Genomic DNA, 14,273 nt, shown 5'->3' with positions numbered 1-14,273 from the left:
GTGAGCAGTCAATATGACGAGTAGGATGGTGCTGGGAGAGCTTGGTAGTACAATAAACTCTGGCAGAAGGGGAGGAAAAAAGAGTAATAAATTCCTTGTTATGGATATTTTTCCCCTGTATAACTTTCAACTTCTTGTTTACCAAATAATAAAAAAACTAGCTTCTTTTTTTATTTCTTAAGAAATGAAGTAATTTATATCTTTTTGTCTCGCCTTTAACAAATATATAAGCTATCAGATGCCAAAATCAACCATCTGTACCTCCCTTCAAAAAGAACAGGGCATCCCACCTTAGCATACAGAATTGTAGAAAATCTCAAAATTTAATGTAAAGATATGTCGAGTTTATTTTTTACATCAACAGAGGCTCTCCCTACACCACCCACCACCCCCCCTCCCCAACAACAAAAAAAAAAAAAAAAAAAAAAAAAAAAAAAAAAGATATAGAAAACAAAAAGATATGCAGGATTTGTGTTCGGGAATGAATTCCTTGACCAACATAAATTTTTTAAATAGAACTAATAAGGTCCAAGTGCTCAATGTGGCACAATTAGCATACAGAATGCCTAGTACAAATGAATGCTAACCTAAATTCAACATTGCATCTGACTAGGAAACACAAAGCAACTTGAACATCAGGCATGTAACATACACCTGATTTGTTGGTTAAATATGGAAGTTAATGGCAGTTCTGAACCACGCACCAATTAAAACTTGTCTGCTGCTCCAACAAGATAGACATGGCATCTAGTCCTCCAGCTAGTCACACCTTGATGGGCTCATATTTCTCTCCCACTGCACCACCTTTCTGTTTCTGGAACTGAATGTACCGTAGTGTGCTGGCAAAGAAAGCATCTGCAGCTGGATCTGGTGTGGTGGAGTCACTTTGCATTTCAGTTGTAATTAATTCAATCAGGCCCTGGATTGTAGAAATAGTGATCTGGGGATTCCCTTTCTCAAAGAAATAAAGGTACCTGCAATAAGGGTAACACTGTCCCACCTTTAGACAAATAATTGAAGAAACTGAAGAACTGAGGTCTTTTGAAGTCAGGGCAAAGCTTTTACTTGTTTAGTATCTCAACAAATAGTGTCACCGATCCAGTGCTACCTCGTGTTGCATTGGTCATTTGTTGAGCAGCATTTGCAATTCTTAATGCACGCTTTAGGCAAAGCAAAACTCTAGGGGAAGAAAAAATTGTAACATTTAAAACAAATTAATAATAAGAAGAAGAATATTAATAATAAATTTAGTAAGTTCAGAACTAGAAAATTCACATCTTCCTTATAAAAATTTGGGAAATCAACCCTCCTCCCACCCACCACTGCCTCCCTTCTTTTTTAGTACAAAACTATGAAATTCTTCTAAATGACAATATTTACCATGAGAATGCCAAAATTAATTTAGGAATAAAAAAAATCTACAGTCAATTTCATGACATTGATACAAGGTTTAAAATCCAACAAATTATTTAAATTTAGCTAACAGAACTCATAGTGCCCAAAGAAAAAGCATATATACAGCAGATCTGTCAGCATGGTCACACTTGAAGTGGAATATCACTGACAAGTGTATATAAGGCTGCACAGCCATAAGTATGTGTGTGTGTATTTTTGGGGGGTGGGGGGCAGGCAGTAACACACCTCTCTCCATCTTTCATATTCTCCTGATCATCAACCCAGAAGAGATGCGAGCATGCGTAAACAGCTCTACACTGATCAGGTTTCTTTAAAAGCTTCGCAGAATACTGCAAAAAGAAAGGCATCAAATGCAGGATTTAAGTTTTTTTTTTTTTAAAAGAGAGACTAATATGAGTTATGCAAAAATATTGAAACTCTAGAATCTACCCCCGTGGCCTTGTGTGTTAAAGTATCCCTGTTCTCAACGCCGAAGACATGCATCCTCTGAAGAGTCCCTATTATTAAATGTATTGCAGTCACCTGTGCTTTGGAATCCTATAATGGCAAACACATGCAAGGAAAAAATATTGAGAGGAATTAAAAGTGTAATAGGACTAGTTCCCAAGTTGTCAGTCAACTTACTGAAATTTCTTCTTCATACAGAATATATGCTTGGGTGAAAAACTCATAAGCAACAGGTTCTAAATCACAGTCATTTGCAGCCTAACAGAAAACAAAAGAGAAGTGCAAGTTAGCAAATGTCTTAATCCAATGGTATCTATAATAATATATAAAACTAAACCCTTCAATTTTTTGTTGACTTCTTATGATACTAACACAAACTTTTGAAAGCCCACATTTTTCCACATCAAATTTGAACTTTAAAAAAAAAAAAAATTTAAGCTTAAATTCTATAAGGATTCCCTATAAAACCACCTATATTTGTACCCTCCATTAGAATATTGCAATATCATATTTTCTTTAGATTGTAGAATAAATAGTTCTATATATATATATATATATATATTCTTAATAAGTAGAATAACTAGTTCTATATAGAAACACAATTATAATAGAGGCCTATTAATAACTACCATAATTGTCAAATTTTATATTTCAGAAAAAAAAGGGAGAGATCATACTTTGTTGAACTTTTTAGTGCATCGCATGAGTTACTGATTAGTTTTTTTTTTTTTTTTTTTTATAAGACAAGTGAGTCACTGACTAGTTTTATATGTTTATAAACCAAACAGTTCCATGTACCTCAGCACATTGCAGATATAACTGTAATGACAGTTCAGGTGCTGGAACAATTGAAAGAGCCTCAATAGTCTGAAACAAAAAAGTGGAAACTTACTAAAAACACAAAAATAGATTAATAAAATAACTCAAACTGCACAGATAGACATGAGATCAGTGCATCCAAAAAATTGTATACATACAACATAGAAAAAATGAAAACAGAAATACATACACATTCGACAGTTGAAAATTTATATAAAAAAAAAAAATCCAACTTATTTCAGTGAAAATTCACCTGATTCAAAAGTTGAAAAATTTTCTTTGGTGTAGTTGATGTCTCATCTCCAAAAGGATTTTCTTCTTGGCCTTGTAACTGCCTAACCAACTGCACATTACAGAAAACACAAAGCACGTAAGTGCAAAAATCTGGTTTTTCTTTTCACAAAATCAAGTGTAATGCACACCTCCTGGTGCTTACTACTTGTTCCAACATACACTAATATTTCTACAATGTTTCGACTATTAGTGATGCAAGCCACAAAATAGGATAAGCCATTCCACATACCACCATGGACCTTGGATAATTACATGATGGTTATCCCAGGAATCATAACAGCAGTTTTGACAATTTTTTTTTTTTTTTTGGAGAAGCAGCAGTTTTGACAACTTACAACATTTTAGTATCAAATGTAACAGAAAAACATTTTACATTTGTTGAATGAGTTAGATAGGCAGATGCAGACCTTAAGACAAGAGAAAACAAGAGGAGGTACAGTAAATGGTAGACGCTTTGGTCCTCCAGTCAAAATATGCTTCTTCACAGTACAAATGACCTGCAATTCAGCACATGAATTACAGTAAAAAAAGTACTCAAATTCATGCAGGAGCCCTTCAAAAAGAAGGAAGTAAAACATTGAAATGAACAAGAGCAAGACAACTAAATCATGATGGCAATAGAAACTTGTATATAGAGCTCCAAGGGGTGGAAGTAGAATCAAGCTCAATAGAAGAAACACTATTCCATTCGAGGGACTCATCAGTCATTCCAAACAAAAGTGAACTTTTTAAAGTAAGAAATGAAAATAGCCACCAGACTTCAAGCCCAGCTTCTGAGATATGACAAGTTGATATTTACAAGAAAATCAAGCACAGGAATGAATAATCTGAAGGGAGAGAAAATCCTATATACTTAGCAACTTTTTCATTTCTCCAACACTCGCATGGATTAAAGCCTCTTTCATTTGGAAAACCCCAGCTGTTGCACTTGAGATGATAGATTAAAAATCTGGTACATTGTTTATAAAAATATGAGAAGCTTGCAGGAACATTTTACAAGAAAAATACCTTGAACATTTCTACAGGATCTTCATTGTAAAGCATCTGAATAAGACGTGAAACAGAATTCTGCTCCTCCTTGAAATCATCCTCATCAATCTAAGGAGTAAATACATTTTTTTAAAATACTTAAATAAACACAAACTTTCAGGAGCATTACAGTAATGCTCATTTTCCAAAAAAAATATTAAAATCAATAAGAGAACAAATGAAAAATAGCTAAAACTAAGAACATATATAATTTTTTATAGGTAATAAGAACATAAAGCATTTACTGGTGGAATATTTCACAAGAAGCATTATAAAATGAATATCGTTAAGATATATATGACTTAGTAAGTGAATTACAAATGACCTCGTCATGAAGAGTCCCATCTAAATCCTTAACAAGCCCCTTCACTAATTCAAACAATGCCTCAACCTATAAACACCAAACAAGCCACATTATTACAAAGTACAATTAAAAAAGACAGCATAAACAATAAATTAAAGACATACCTTATCAGAAGTAGAAATACAAGTTTTATTTTTCATTATGCTTTGAATTATAACAGTTGACATGACTTTGTTTGTTTCGTTGTCCAGGTATTCCATGACATGGGGATAATTTGAAAGCTTCAAGGCAGTGACAATGTCATTATATTTCTCAAGTGGAGCACTTAAAAGTGCAACAATCTGTTTTGTTGCTTTGCTATCGGTAATCTTTCCTTTGCCAGAGAGCTTCTTGACACATGAACCCTGGAAAAACAAAAAGGAGAGAGAGAGAGAGGAGATAAGGGATGTCTTCCAGGCATAACTTCACTTGGTACAATATCTAAGTATGTCCCAATTAGAAACAATCCATTCAACAACTTCCACAATAACATAAAGCAGAGTTAGCAAATCAGTTTGTAACAACTAAATGAGACATCAGTACATGGACACAGATTACAATATTTTTTTTTCAAACCTTATCAACCTTAATAATCTCAATGCACTCATTATGGCATATTACACTACATTTATCCGTTTGTCACCATGTGCTACCTCTCACAAAGGCAAAGGTTCAATCTCCTATGGTTTTGTGTATGAGTAGGTGATTGTGTGTGAATCTGTTGCATGCGTGTGTGGTGGTAGTGGCACCAATGGATGGGGTAGGACACCCCATGTGGATGCCGTATGCCTTTTTCTTTCTTAAGTAAAAATATATAACAAGGCACCATGGGGGATGCAATCCAAGTTCACGATCAGAACACAAGAAGAAAAATTACAATCAAATCCCAAAATTTAAGAGTATTAATGAAAGCTAAATAGCAGCCTGAGTAATAACTTGAAAAAAATCCTAAGTATGAGCTCATTGTAATTTTTTTTTTTTTTTTTTTTTGATGACATGGAACCTCACCAAGGCAACGGCCCTTTGGACCCACCCCTAGGGAGTAAACCACAAATGCATGAACCCGCCAAAACCGTGTATCAGGTAATCTAGGGGAACTCCTATTGGGGATTGAACTCACGATGTCTAGGTCTACACTACAGCTCATCCCAAGCCTCCAACCACTAAGCTATGCTCTGACAAGTTAGTTCATTGTATTTCTTCCATAGGGAATACTGTGCTTTATTAAAAAAAAAAAAAAATGTATAAACAACTGCATCACAGCATATAGCATGTTTAAAATTAAATTTATAAAGGTTTTATTTCACAGGGAAAAAAAAAAAAAAAAAAATCTAGGATTTAGTCTTTTGGGGTCATTCATATGGATTATTCAAAATTTTGTAATAAGCAATTGTTGTGATACATCAATGGCACAAGCTACAAGGGAAGAGCCTTATATTTGTCATCAAGGATAAACCTTTTAACAACTCGAATAGCAAGTGAAGATTAGCCTTGCCATCTATGCTATTATATAAAGCCACAAGTTGATTTTAACCTCTCACTTAGATTGTCCCTGAAGTTTGAAAATCCAAAAATGAACCCATTTACTTGGGTGCTATCCTAACTGTTTTCTGGGAAGAAAAGATAGGACAAGGAAAGTGAAACATGCTTATGTTAAATCAGCTTGAAAAGGAAGCATACCAACACTTGATCCGCATAATCAAGTCGATCAGGGTGGACATGAAGAGTGAACGTAAGAAGAGAAGAATATAGAGTTACAACTCCAACAGTAGGCATGTCAACTTGTGCTTCTATCACCTGCATCAACACAAACTTTTTTTTGATAAGTACAACACAAAAACATTAAATGACATTGTAAATATATATATGGAGAGAGAGAGAGAGAGAGAGTGAGGATGGGAGAGAGACCTTTTTTTGGGGGGGTTGGGGTGACGGAAATAAAAATGTTACAACCTTGGTCCATCTAAGTAGAAGTAATTACTCATACTAAAAATAAAAAGGACAGATTTTACCTCCAAACCAGTTTGGAGAAAAATTCCATCCACCCATATGGCAATTTGAATGACCATCCATGTGTATTTCTAGTCACATGACCTATTTAATGAGTCATGTGACTTGTTTAAATAATTTAATAAGTCATGTGATATAATACACATGATGGTTTCATGAATCGCAAAATAATGGGACCGAGGAGATTCCTAGCAAAACTTTGTCCAAATAAAAAAGATAAAATACATTGTTAGTCCCTAAACTTTAGCCCATGATTGCTTTAGTCCCTGCACTTAAAGTGATCGCTTTCAGTAGAATGATGACATGTCGGATTTTAGAACATCATCTAAGGGACTAAAAGCGATCACTTCAAACTTCAAGGACTTAAAAGTGGTTACTTTAAACTTCAAAGACTAAAATCACTCATGGGCCAAAATTTAGAAACCAAATGTATTTTTCCTAATAAAAAAAGAATAGTTCCATTATTTAATTGCTATATTCTTTACTCTTTAGAAATGTTAAATGGGAATATGCAACAATTACCTTCCCTATGGCATTGCTCAATTTGGAAAAAGCTTCTACTTGCAAGAACTCAGGCAACACTTCTGTACTTGAAGCAGCATAATTGGAAAGCCTTTCCATTAACTGGGATAGCACTGTCTTGATGTCAACAGATGGCTGAGAAACACAGAATGACACAAAGGGGAGAAACATGAGAACTTAGTGGGATGCATACTACTGTGGTTATATCATAAAAATGACTAAATATGTTGATGGGATGGTTCCAAACAAGGAAATTTCCAATCTACTTTATATCTCATTGATCAAGGGCATCAAATTTTAGCATTATCATTAAGTTATGTTTATTCTTTATCATAAATGGAGACCAATATTATGTGCATTCATTAAATTACAGTAAATCTAACCCATTGCAGTGCAATATGCACTTCTATTGATAGATGATAAGGGTTCACAAAGGTCCTGACTGATGCCCAGCAGATTTCAAATCTCTGAATTCATATCAATTTTGTTAAATTACCAATTGTCCCAAAAGTTTAAGCTATTAGGATAGGGTAAATTTAATCACTTAATCATAATTTTAACACTCCCCCTCACTTGTGGACCTAAACTTCCCCTTAATAAATAGGGGCCCAACAGTGGGAATTTAACATTTTAAATGAGAGGTAGAGAGAAGACAAGGATTGAACTTAGAATCTCCTACTCTGATACCATGTTTAATTACCAACTGTCTCAAAAGTTTAAGTTATTAGGATATAGTAAATTTAATCACTTAACCATAATTCTAACAAATTAAAATCTAGATATCCCAATGCCACCATCATTTCAAATCTCTGAATTCAACAAAGTACCTTACCTATAAGATGGGTCGAAAAAAGGGAAAGAGCTTATGATGCAGGCAGCAAAAAGCTGGCTTTGTTTGAACTTTATTTTTATTTTAGAATAAGGTGTATTATTGTAATATGCATGTGTATTATTGTAATCTTAGATTTCTGGACATGGGAATAGTTTTGGTCTATTGGGACGTATTTTAGGTCTCTAGTGTTGTTGGATTTTTAATAAGGGTTTTTAATACTGATCAAGTTTGGACTTAGTGTTCGTTTAGAAACAGCTTATTTAGCTTTTTTTTTTTTAAACCTTTTGCTGAAAGTGTGCTAAAATATACTTGTACTTTGAAAAAGTGAGAAAAATAATAAAAAGTGAAGTTTTAAGAAGTTATACATAAAAGCTAAAAGCTGAGCTTATAAACTCTAGCCAAATAGACACTTAGTCATCAAAGTTTATGGAGTCTATATCCTATAAGGCTCACATATTCACATATTACTTGTCTATTTATATGGATGTAACGCTTTTTATTTGATACAGAATATGGTTTCTAGAAATTTCAGAAGCTATGAAGCTTCATTTAAGGGTTTGTGTGATGCTTAGATTTATCAATAATCAATCCTTTTCACTTTCAATTTTTCTTTGAATTTTCTAGCAGTTTCTCTTTGAAAAGGGTTTGTACACATCCATTTGTGTCATTATCCTTTTTGTAATTCTTTTAGATTATAAAGTGTTCATCATTGTGAGCTTGACTAAACTATTATTTTAATAAAGTTCCTTACTTATCAAAAAAAGGAATTTTCTACATTTTCCCATCAATTTCCAGCCAAGGCTATATCTGAACTTATAGCTATTATTTCACTAAAATTGTTAGGAACCCAATGGTTCCTAAGGGGGATAGATGGGAAATGTATGGAAATGGATGTAAACTGTATGTGAATTAACTTAATTTGAGGTAGTCACCCTCCATAGAAAAATATCAAGAGAGAAAGGAAATGCACTAAGAAAGGAATTGGTTTATTCTTCAAGAAAAATCTAATGATGGTTACACGCACTATTCATAGAACTCAGGCTTTCTTCCTATTGCCTCACATGGCTCGATCCTATCAGCTTATTAATTAAGCATGTGCTCTCACTAATTAACCCATGTGATTATAGAGTTACATGTACCAATAGATCTAACTCACTCTATCCTAACATGTGTAATTAACTAACTACAACAATTATTAGGATTTTTTTTTTTTTTTGATAAGTAATAAGATATATTGAAAAAAAGGAACACCCAAGTGCACTGGAAGTGAACAAGGGAAAGGAAATCAAATACAAAAATTGCAAGAGTCTAGGAAAACAATAAAAGAAGGGAAAGATTTATTTTGCAAAGCAAACAACCAATCCCTTAAAGTTCTAAAAAAGAGAAGCTTGAGATCCGGAATAGATCTCTCAGAATCTTCAACAATTATTAGGATATTACAACAAGTGTGGGTTTCCTAACAAAAATCGCAACCTTTAAAACCCTAATGCATCCACTATACTTTAACCACATAATTTTTAGCTATTCTTTCACTAAAATCCCCTAAAAAGCCATATGGAAGGTTAAGGCTCCTCAGAGAGTTTCCTTTTTAGTGTGGACAGTGGCTTAGGGGAAAATTCTTACTTGTGATAACCTTCTCAAGAGGGGTTATTCAATGGTGAGTTGGTGTTGTATGTGCCACTATGGTGTTGTATGTGGATGGAGAATAGGGGGGTCTAATTGTAGAGGCAAAGAAATCGAAGTACTTTTAAAGTGGAGTGCTGCACGCCAACTCCATTGCTAGCATCCTTCACTAATTCTCTTTATGAGTAGTCCTTTTCTTTGGGTCTTACAGATAGTAATTATGTCAACCTTTCATAGAACCATTTCATATGGAGATATTTTTTCCGTTTGTAATTCTTGAGGCTACTTCATGACTTTTTCCATGTAGTCTCATTTCAATAAAATTATTCTTACCTATCACAACCAAGAATAAATATAAAAAATTGATCTCTCAAACAGCTTCAAAATTAGCAAATACTCACATAAGCCAAAACACTATTCCCGAGTTACAGTTTGCAGCCCATGAGCAGCCATCCAAATGCTAAGTTTTCTCCACTGTTTCATCCCCAAATCCTACCCTTCCCATTCACCATTGAAATCATATATTCACTATTATGCTCCAGATCTTTTCCACACACATCCCAGACAAAAAAATTAAAAAGAGAGCTCAAATCCAACAAAGCCTGACTACCAAATAACATCCAGCAGCTCTTATTGTCTTCTAGTGATTTGGACCAGTCAATATTCAGCCTTCCCTAGCTTAAATTGATCTTTGCAACCAAAAAGCCCAATCCCAAATAGATTTCTAATCTTGAGTCACCAAAAGCCTTTCAAGAAACTAGCCTCAATATCCTTCATTGCTACTCCCTACTTCAATTTTGCTATCGCATTTAACGATTGTAACGTTTATATTTGACAACAGCCTTTTCTTATAGCTTTTTAGCTTATGTACAGCCCTTTCAAGCCTCACTTCTTCTAGGTACAACTATACTTTAACCAACTTTTAGAAAATAGGAAAACAAGCTTTCAAAAAAAAAGCTACATCCACAAACACTAACTTTAACCATAAAGGAATTTGTTTTTAAGTCTGATGAAAAGATTTAAGTATGACTTTTGAAGAATAATAAAGAAAAAAAAAATGAAAAAACAACACAAACTACAATAACCATGTACACTTATGTTTCATATTTTCTGAAACAATATTATTCACAAGTAGTGTAAAAACAAAAGGTCCATGAGACTAAACAACGCATATTATGGAACCTACCTCAAGCAGAGGGCAAGCACCCAAAAGTACATCAAGTGTTTGCAAGTGATACTCATCAGGAAAGACTTGAATTATGCAATCCATCAAATAGAATTGAGCAAGCTCATCTTTACAATTGACAACCTGGCAAAAAAAAAATTCAAATGAAAAATCCCTCACATGATAGTTATAAAATAGAAGTCAAATATCCATAAGCCTCCAAAAAGTAATCAAGATAAAACAGAACAGATCAGACCTGCTCCAGAACTCTAGGAAGGACACCGTCTTTGTACATATCAAGGTCAATACCCTCGATCTGACTGAGGACATGCAGGTTCTTCCCCACCTAATGAATATACAAGGGTGCGAAAAGAAGCATTCTGTAAGTGTACACTGAGTATGTACACAATTTATTGCAGTGAAATTACCAGATACGGGTTACTGATATTACAAGATCACGCAGCTCGCTCCTTTCTTTCTCCCGTTTCTCCTTATCTCGGGCAGGTCCCTGCAGACCAGAAAGCCCGATAGCAAGCCTCAACACAGGATCAGCTAAGAGTATGAATGATTCACAAGCACTATAACACCTGCATGACCAGAAATCATGCCCTCATGATAATTTTTACCTTCCAGACATGCAGCATTGTGTCATTGCTATTTAAGGCTCAAGGCACGCTTAAGTGCTAATGTCTCTTAGAGCCAAACCACAAAGGAAGGCATGAGCCTAGTGAAGCAAAGTGCATGTTTTCAAGACACAAAGCAAGCCTAGTTAAAATGAAAATTGGGTGATATTGCAACTGCAACGTGCAATGATGTAGTCAATTTATACATCATTTCAGATTCCACCAAGCATATGGCTTTATCAAATACATTTTAGACCAAAATGCATTTATCCAATAGTAATTATAAAAAATTTTCTAATATTTGAACATCAAACCTAGTAAACATAACTAAAAGCAATCAGCAGAGCTAGGATTTTTGGAGACAAAGTTCCTTCCATTTACTTTAATGTTCTAACTTTACACATTTGGCATCAAAAGGATGAAAATCGATAAGCACATGAAATACCCAAAAATAAAAATTAACACCAAGGTAACATGGCAAATTGCCACCAACAATCATAAAAAATAGGAAAAAGAGTGACTATCAAAATTTGAAAAATAAAAGGTTCCATAAGCCGGATTGAAGTGCCATGAGCTTCGCTTGGTATAGACAAAATAGTGGCTTGAGGTTCACCAAAAAAAAAATTAAATAAACATAAGTTTTTGTGCTTAGGCTAGGCTACAATGCTCCTTGTTGACCATCAAAAGGTGCTACATAGAAACCATACTGAACTTCAAACCTAAAGCATGATCAAGCATGCTTTCAATAACATTAATTGTGGTCCCATGCATGTCCAAACATGAGAAAAGGTAACAATTCACAGGTATCTCAACCAACCTGATGTTGCATCCGCACCCAAAGTTTGTTCATTTCTGTGAAGTTTTGGAGTACAAACTCAACAGCATCTGTAACAGTGTCAGCATCTCTGCAGGGGTAAAGTAAGCCATTGAATTCACAAGCACAGAGTATACAAAGGTCTATTTTACACCCAGTAAAAACACGATACAAAAGGAATAACTCAAAAGGGTTACATTATGACACATTACTTAGATAAACTAGATACTAATAACTTAACTAAATCTATGTTAAGATATGTACAGAAGGCATTCATTCTGGTCATCTTAATTAAGCAAAAAATAGAAGTTAATGACCACATAATAAGAAACTGGGCAGCCACTGGTATATAACTGCAGACACAAGTCATTCTGGCATGTGCCTCGAGTCTCGACCATATCCACGAAACCTTGAATCAAAACCGACCCACCAAATCTTCCTCCACTCAATCACATATAAAAATGCTTTCACCTAAGAACTAGAACAAAATAACAATCTATTTTCCTTACCCTTCATACTCAGAACCAATGTCAGGTAATTTATCCCTACTGACTTGAGAAAGGTAACTCCTTAGAAAGAGGCCACGTAGAGGATGCTGAATACCGCGGCACATTTCGACTAGATCTTTAAGAACATCCTTAGCAGGAGCTTCCTTAGATTTAATGTATACGGATCCTACTGTACATAGTAAATACCTGATCGAGATCACAAATAATTTAAGACAAATTATTAAAAATAAATAAATAAATGCTCACTTCAATTATGGATATGGATAAAAGGAAGGGGTTAGAGTGTAAATATCACTTACAATCTGGGCAAAATGTTACCGGCGTGTTGAACAAGCTCGTACAGATCGATAATGGAGCAGCCACGACGAGCCTCTTCCTTGAAGAACATCTCCAACTTCCTCAATTCATCGAATGCACGCATATCTAATAAGTCAAGCATTACAAAAAAACCAATCAACAAAGCCATAAAAAAAAAAAAAAATCAATTGCGTTTTGATCAAAGAGAACGGATCGGATAGAGAGAGAAACTCACAGAGTTCGTAGTATTTGTGAGGGGAAAGCTTCGAAGTCCGAAGCTCGGAGAGCATCTGTGCCGAGTATTTCAAGGCATCTCGAAGATTGTTCGAGTCCTGGGAAAAAAATTAAGAATCGGAGAAATTAGGGCTTTGATATGCAAATTGTTCTTGTTTTTTTCTCGAGAAACAAACAAAGGTTAGGATTACCAGAGCGCGGTGCATGTAGAAAGCGTTCTGTTGGAGGCCGGCGATCCCAGCGGCCAACCATTTCTCTTCGTCTTCAGCTACGTCTGAGATCATTTTCTCTCTCTCTCTCACTCTCTCTTTTTCAGGTTGCGTTTTGACTTAGCTCTCTGGGGTCCTCAACTGGCCTGTTCAAGAAAGACTAACTTGGATCGGGTGCAAATGATATACTGGATTTTGATTTTGATATTGATATATTCTCAAAATCGATTCGAGGTTTTTGGTTGTGCTATGCTGGACCATCGGACGCCGTGACCAACTTTCGTTTATCGGATTTGCTTAGAAGCTTACCGTGTGTCAACTAACTATGTGAGGTGGACCCCATGTCCATTGGAATTTAGAACAACAATCCAATTTAGATTCCCTTCTATGACATGAAAATGGCATCCTCCTAATATTTTTCAACAAATATTAAATATTAGGATGTTATTAATGGTTATTAGTGGACCATTTTGTTCAAGTTCAAGTTCGAGCAATAATAGTTTCTCAAAAAAAAAAAAGTTCGAGCAATAATAATTTATCATCTAAAATTTATTGTAAGAATATTATGGATGTAATAATTCTCTTAAAATATCAAATTTAGTTATATATTAGTTATAGGCCCGTGCGTTGCACGGTTTTATGAAAAAACTTATAAAATAAATGTATAAATAATTATATATTTTAATAGATTCAATATATATAAAAGAAAAAATTATCAAGTATAAATAATTAGCTCACTAAAATAAGGGATAAGATTTCTTCCTAAAACTAAATTAAATTGATAATTCCAAATTGAATTTTAAATTGATAATTATTTTTAAAAAAGTACTAAACAATTGATAAATCTAAAATTAATATAATCTTGATAATATTATAAATTTAAGTTGATAATTCAAGAATACAAATGTAGAACATCTTGATAATTTGATGTAACATTAAAATCAAATAAGAAAATTGTTAAAATTAATCTATTAATTCTAACCATATTTATTCATTAATTCTAAGACCCTAACCCTAAGCATATAAATTAGATCAAAGCTAAGAAAATTAATTTAAACAAAAGGCAAGCAATACACAAAACCTAATC

General features: G+C 34.1%; 1 protein-coding gene across 2 annotated transcripts; it reads right to left on the bottom strand.

Annotated features, from left to right (window-relative positions):
* Positions 1-266: 266 nt before the first annotated feature.
* LOC126690568 (vacuolar protein sorting-associated protein 35A-like) lies at positions 267-13,534 on the bottom strand. Of its 2 annotated transcripts, XM_050385766.1 has the most exons (21): positions 13,169-13,534; positions 12,979-13,075; positions 12,746-12,869; positions 12,447-12,632; positions 11,941-12,028; positions 10,952-11,008; positions 10,757-10,846; positions 10,522-10,644; positions 6,881-7,015; positions 6,029-6,145; positions 4,474-4,713; positions 4,331-4,396; positions 3,985-4,074; positions 3,384-3,473; positions 2,936-3,025; positions 2,662-2,730; positions 2,041-2,121; positions 1,846-1,953; positions 1,642-1,745; positions 1,066-1,179; positions 267-974 (listed from the first exon to the last, which is right to left on the bottom strand). In XM_050385766.1, exons 1-21 carry the CDS (start codon positions 13,259-13,261, stop codon positions 764-766), a joined length of 2,373 nt encoding a protein of 790 aa, XP_050241723.1. In that variant the 5' UTR covers positions 13,262-13,534; the 3' UTR covers positions 267-763. The 2 variants fall into 2 exon arrangements, with proteins under 2 accessions (XP_050241723.1, XP_050241724.1); XM_050385767.1 differs by lacking the exons at positions 11,941-12,028; positions 12,447-12,632; positions 12,746-12,869; positions 12,979-13,075; positions 13,169-13,534 and having other exon boundaries at positions 10,929-10,965.
* Between the last annotated feature and the right edge of the window lie 739 nt (positions 13,535-14,273).

This window comes from Quercus robur, chromosome 6 (assembly GCF_932294415.1).
Source record: "Quercus robur chromosome 6, dhQueRobu3.1, whole genome shotgun sequence".
Lineage (NCBI taxonomy): Eukaryota > Viridiplantae > Streptophyta > Magnoliopsida > Fagales > Fagaceae > Quercus > Quercus robur.
The sequence above is the reverse complement of the archived record's forward strand: the minus strand, read 5'-3'. Positions and strand labels throughout refer to the sequence as shown.

Excerpts from the sequence above, each read along its gene's own strand:
- LOC126690568 (XM_050385766.1), bottom strand. The coding sequence starts at position 13,261 with ATGATCTCAGACGTAGCTGAAGACGAAGAGAAATGGTTGGCCGCTGGG. Across the intron at positions 13,076-13,168 it reads TCTACATGCACCGCGCTCTG|GACTCGAACAATCTTCGAGA; the intron begins GTAATCCTAACC and ends TTTTTTTCCCAG. Across the intron at positions 12,633-12,745 it reads GGTAACATTTTGCCCAGATT|GTATTTACTATGTACAGTAG; the intron begins GTAAGTGATATT and ends GATCTCGATCAG.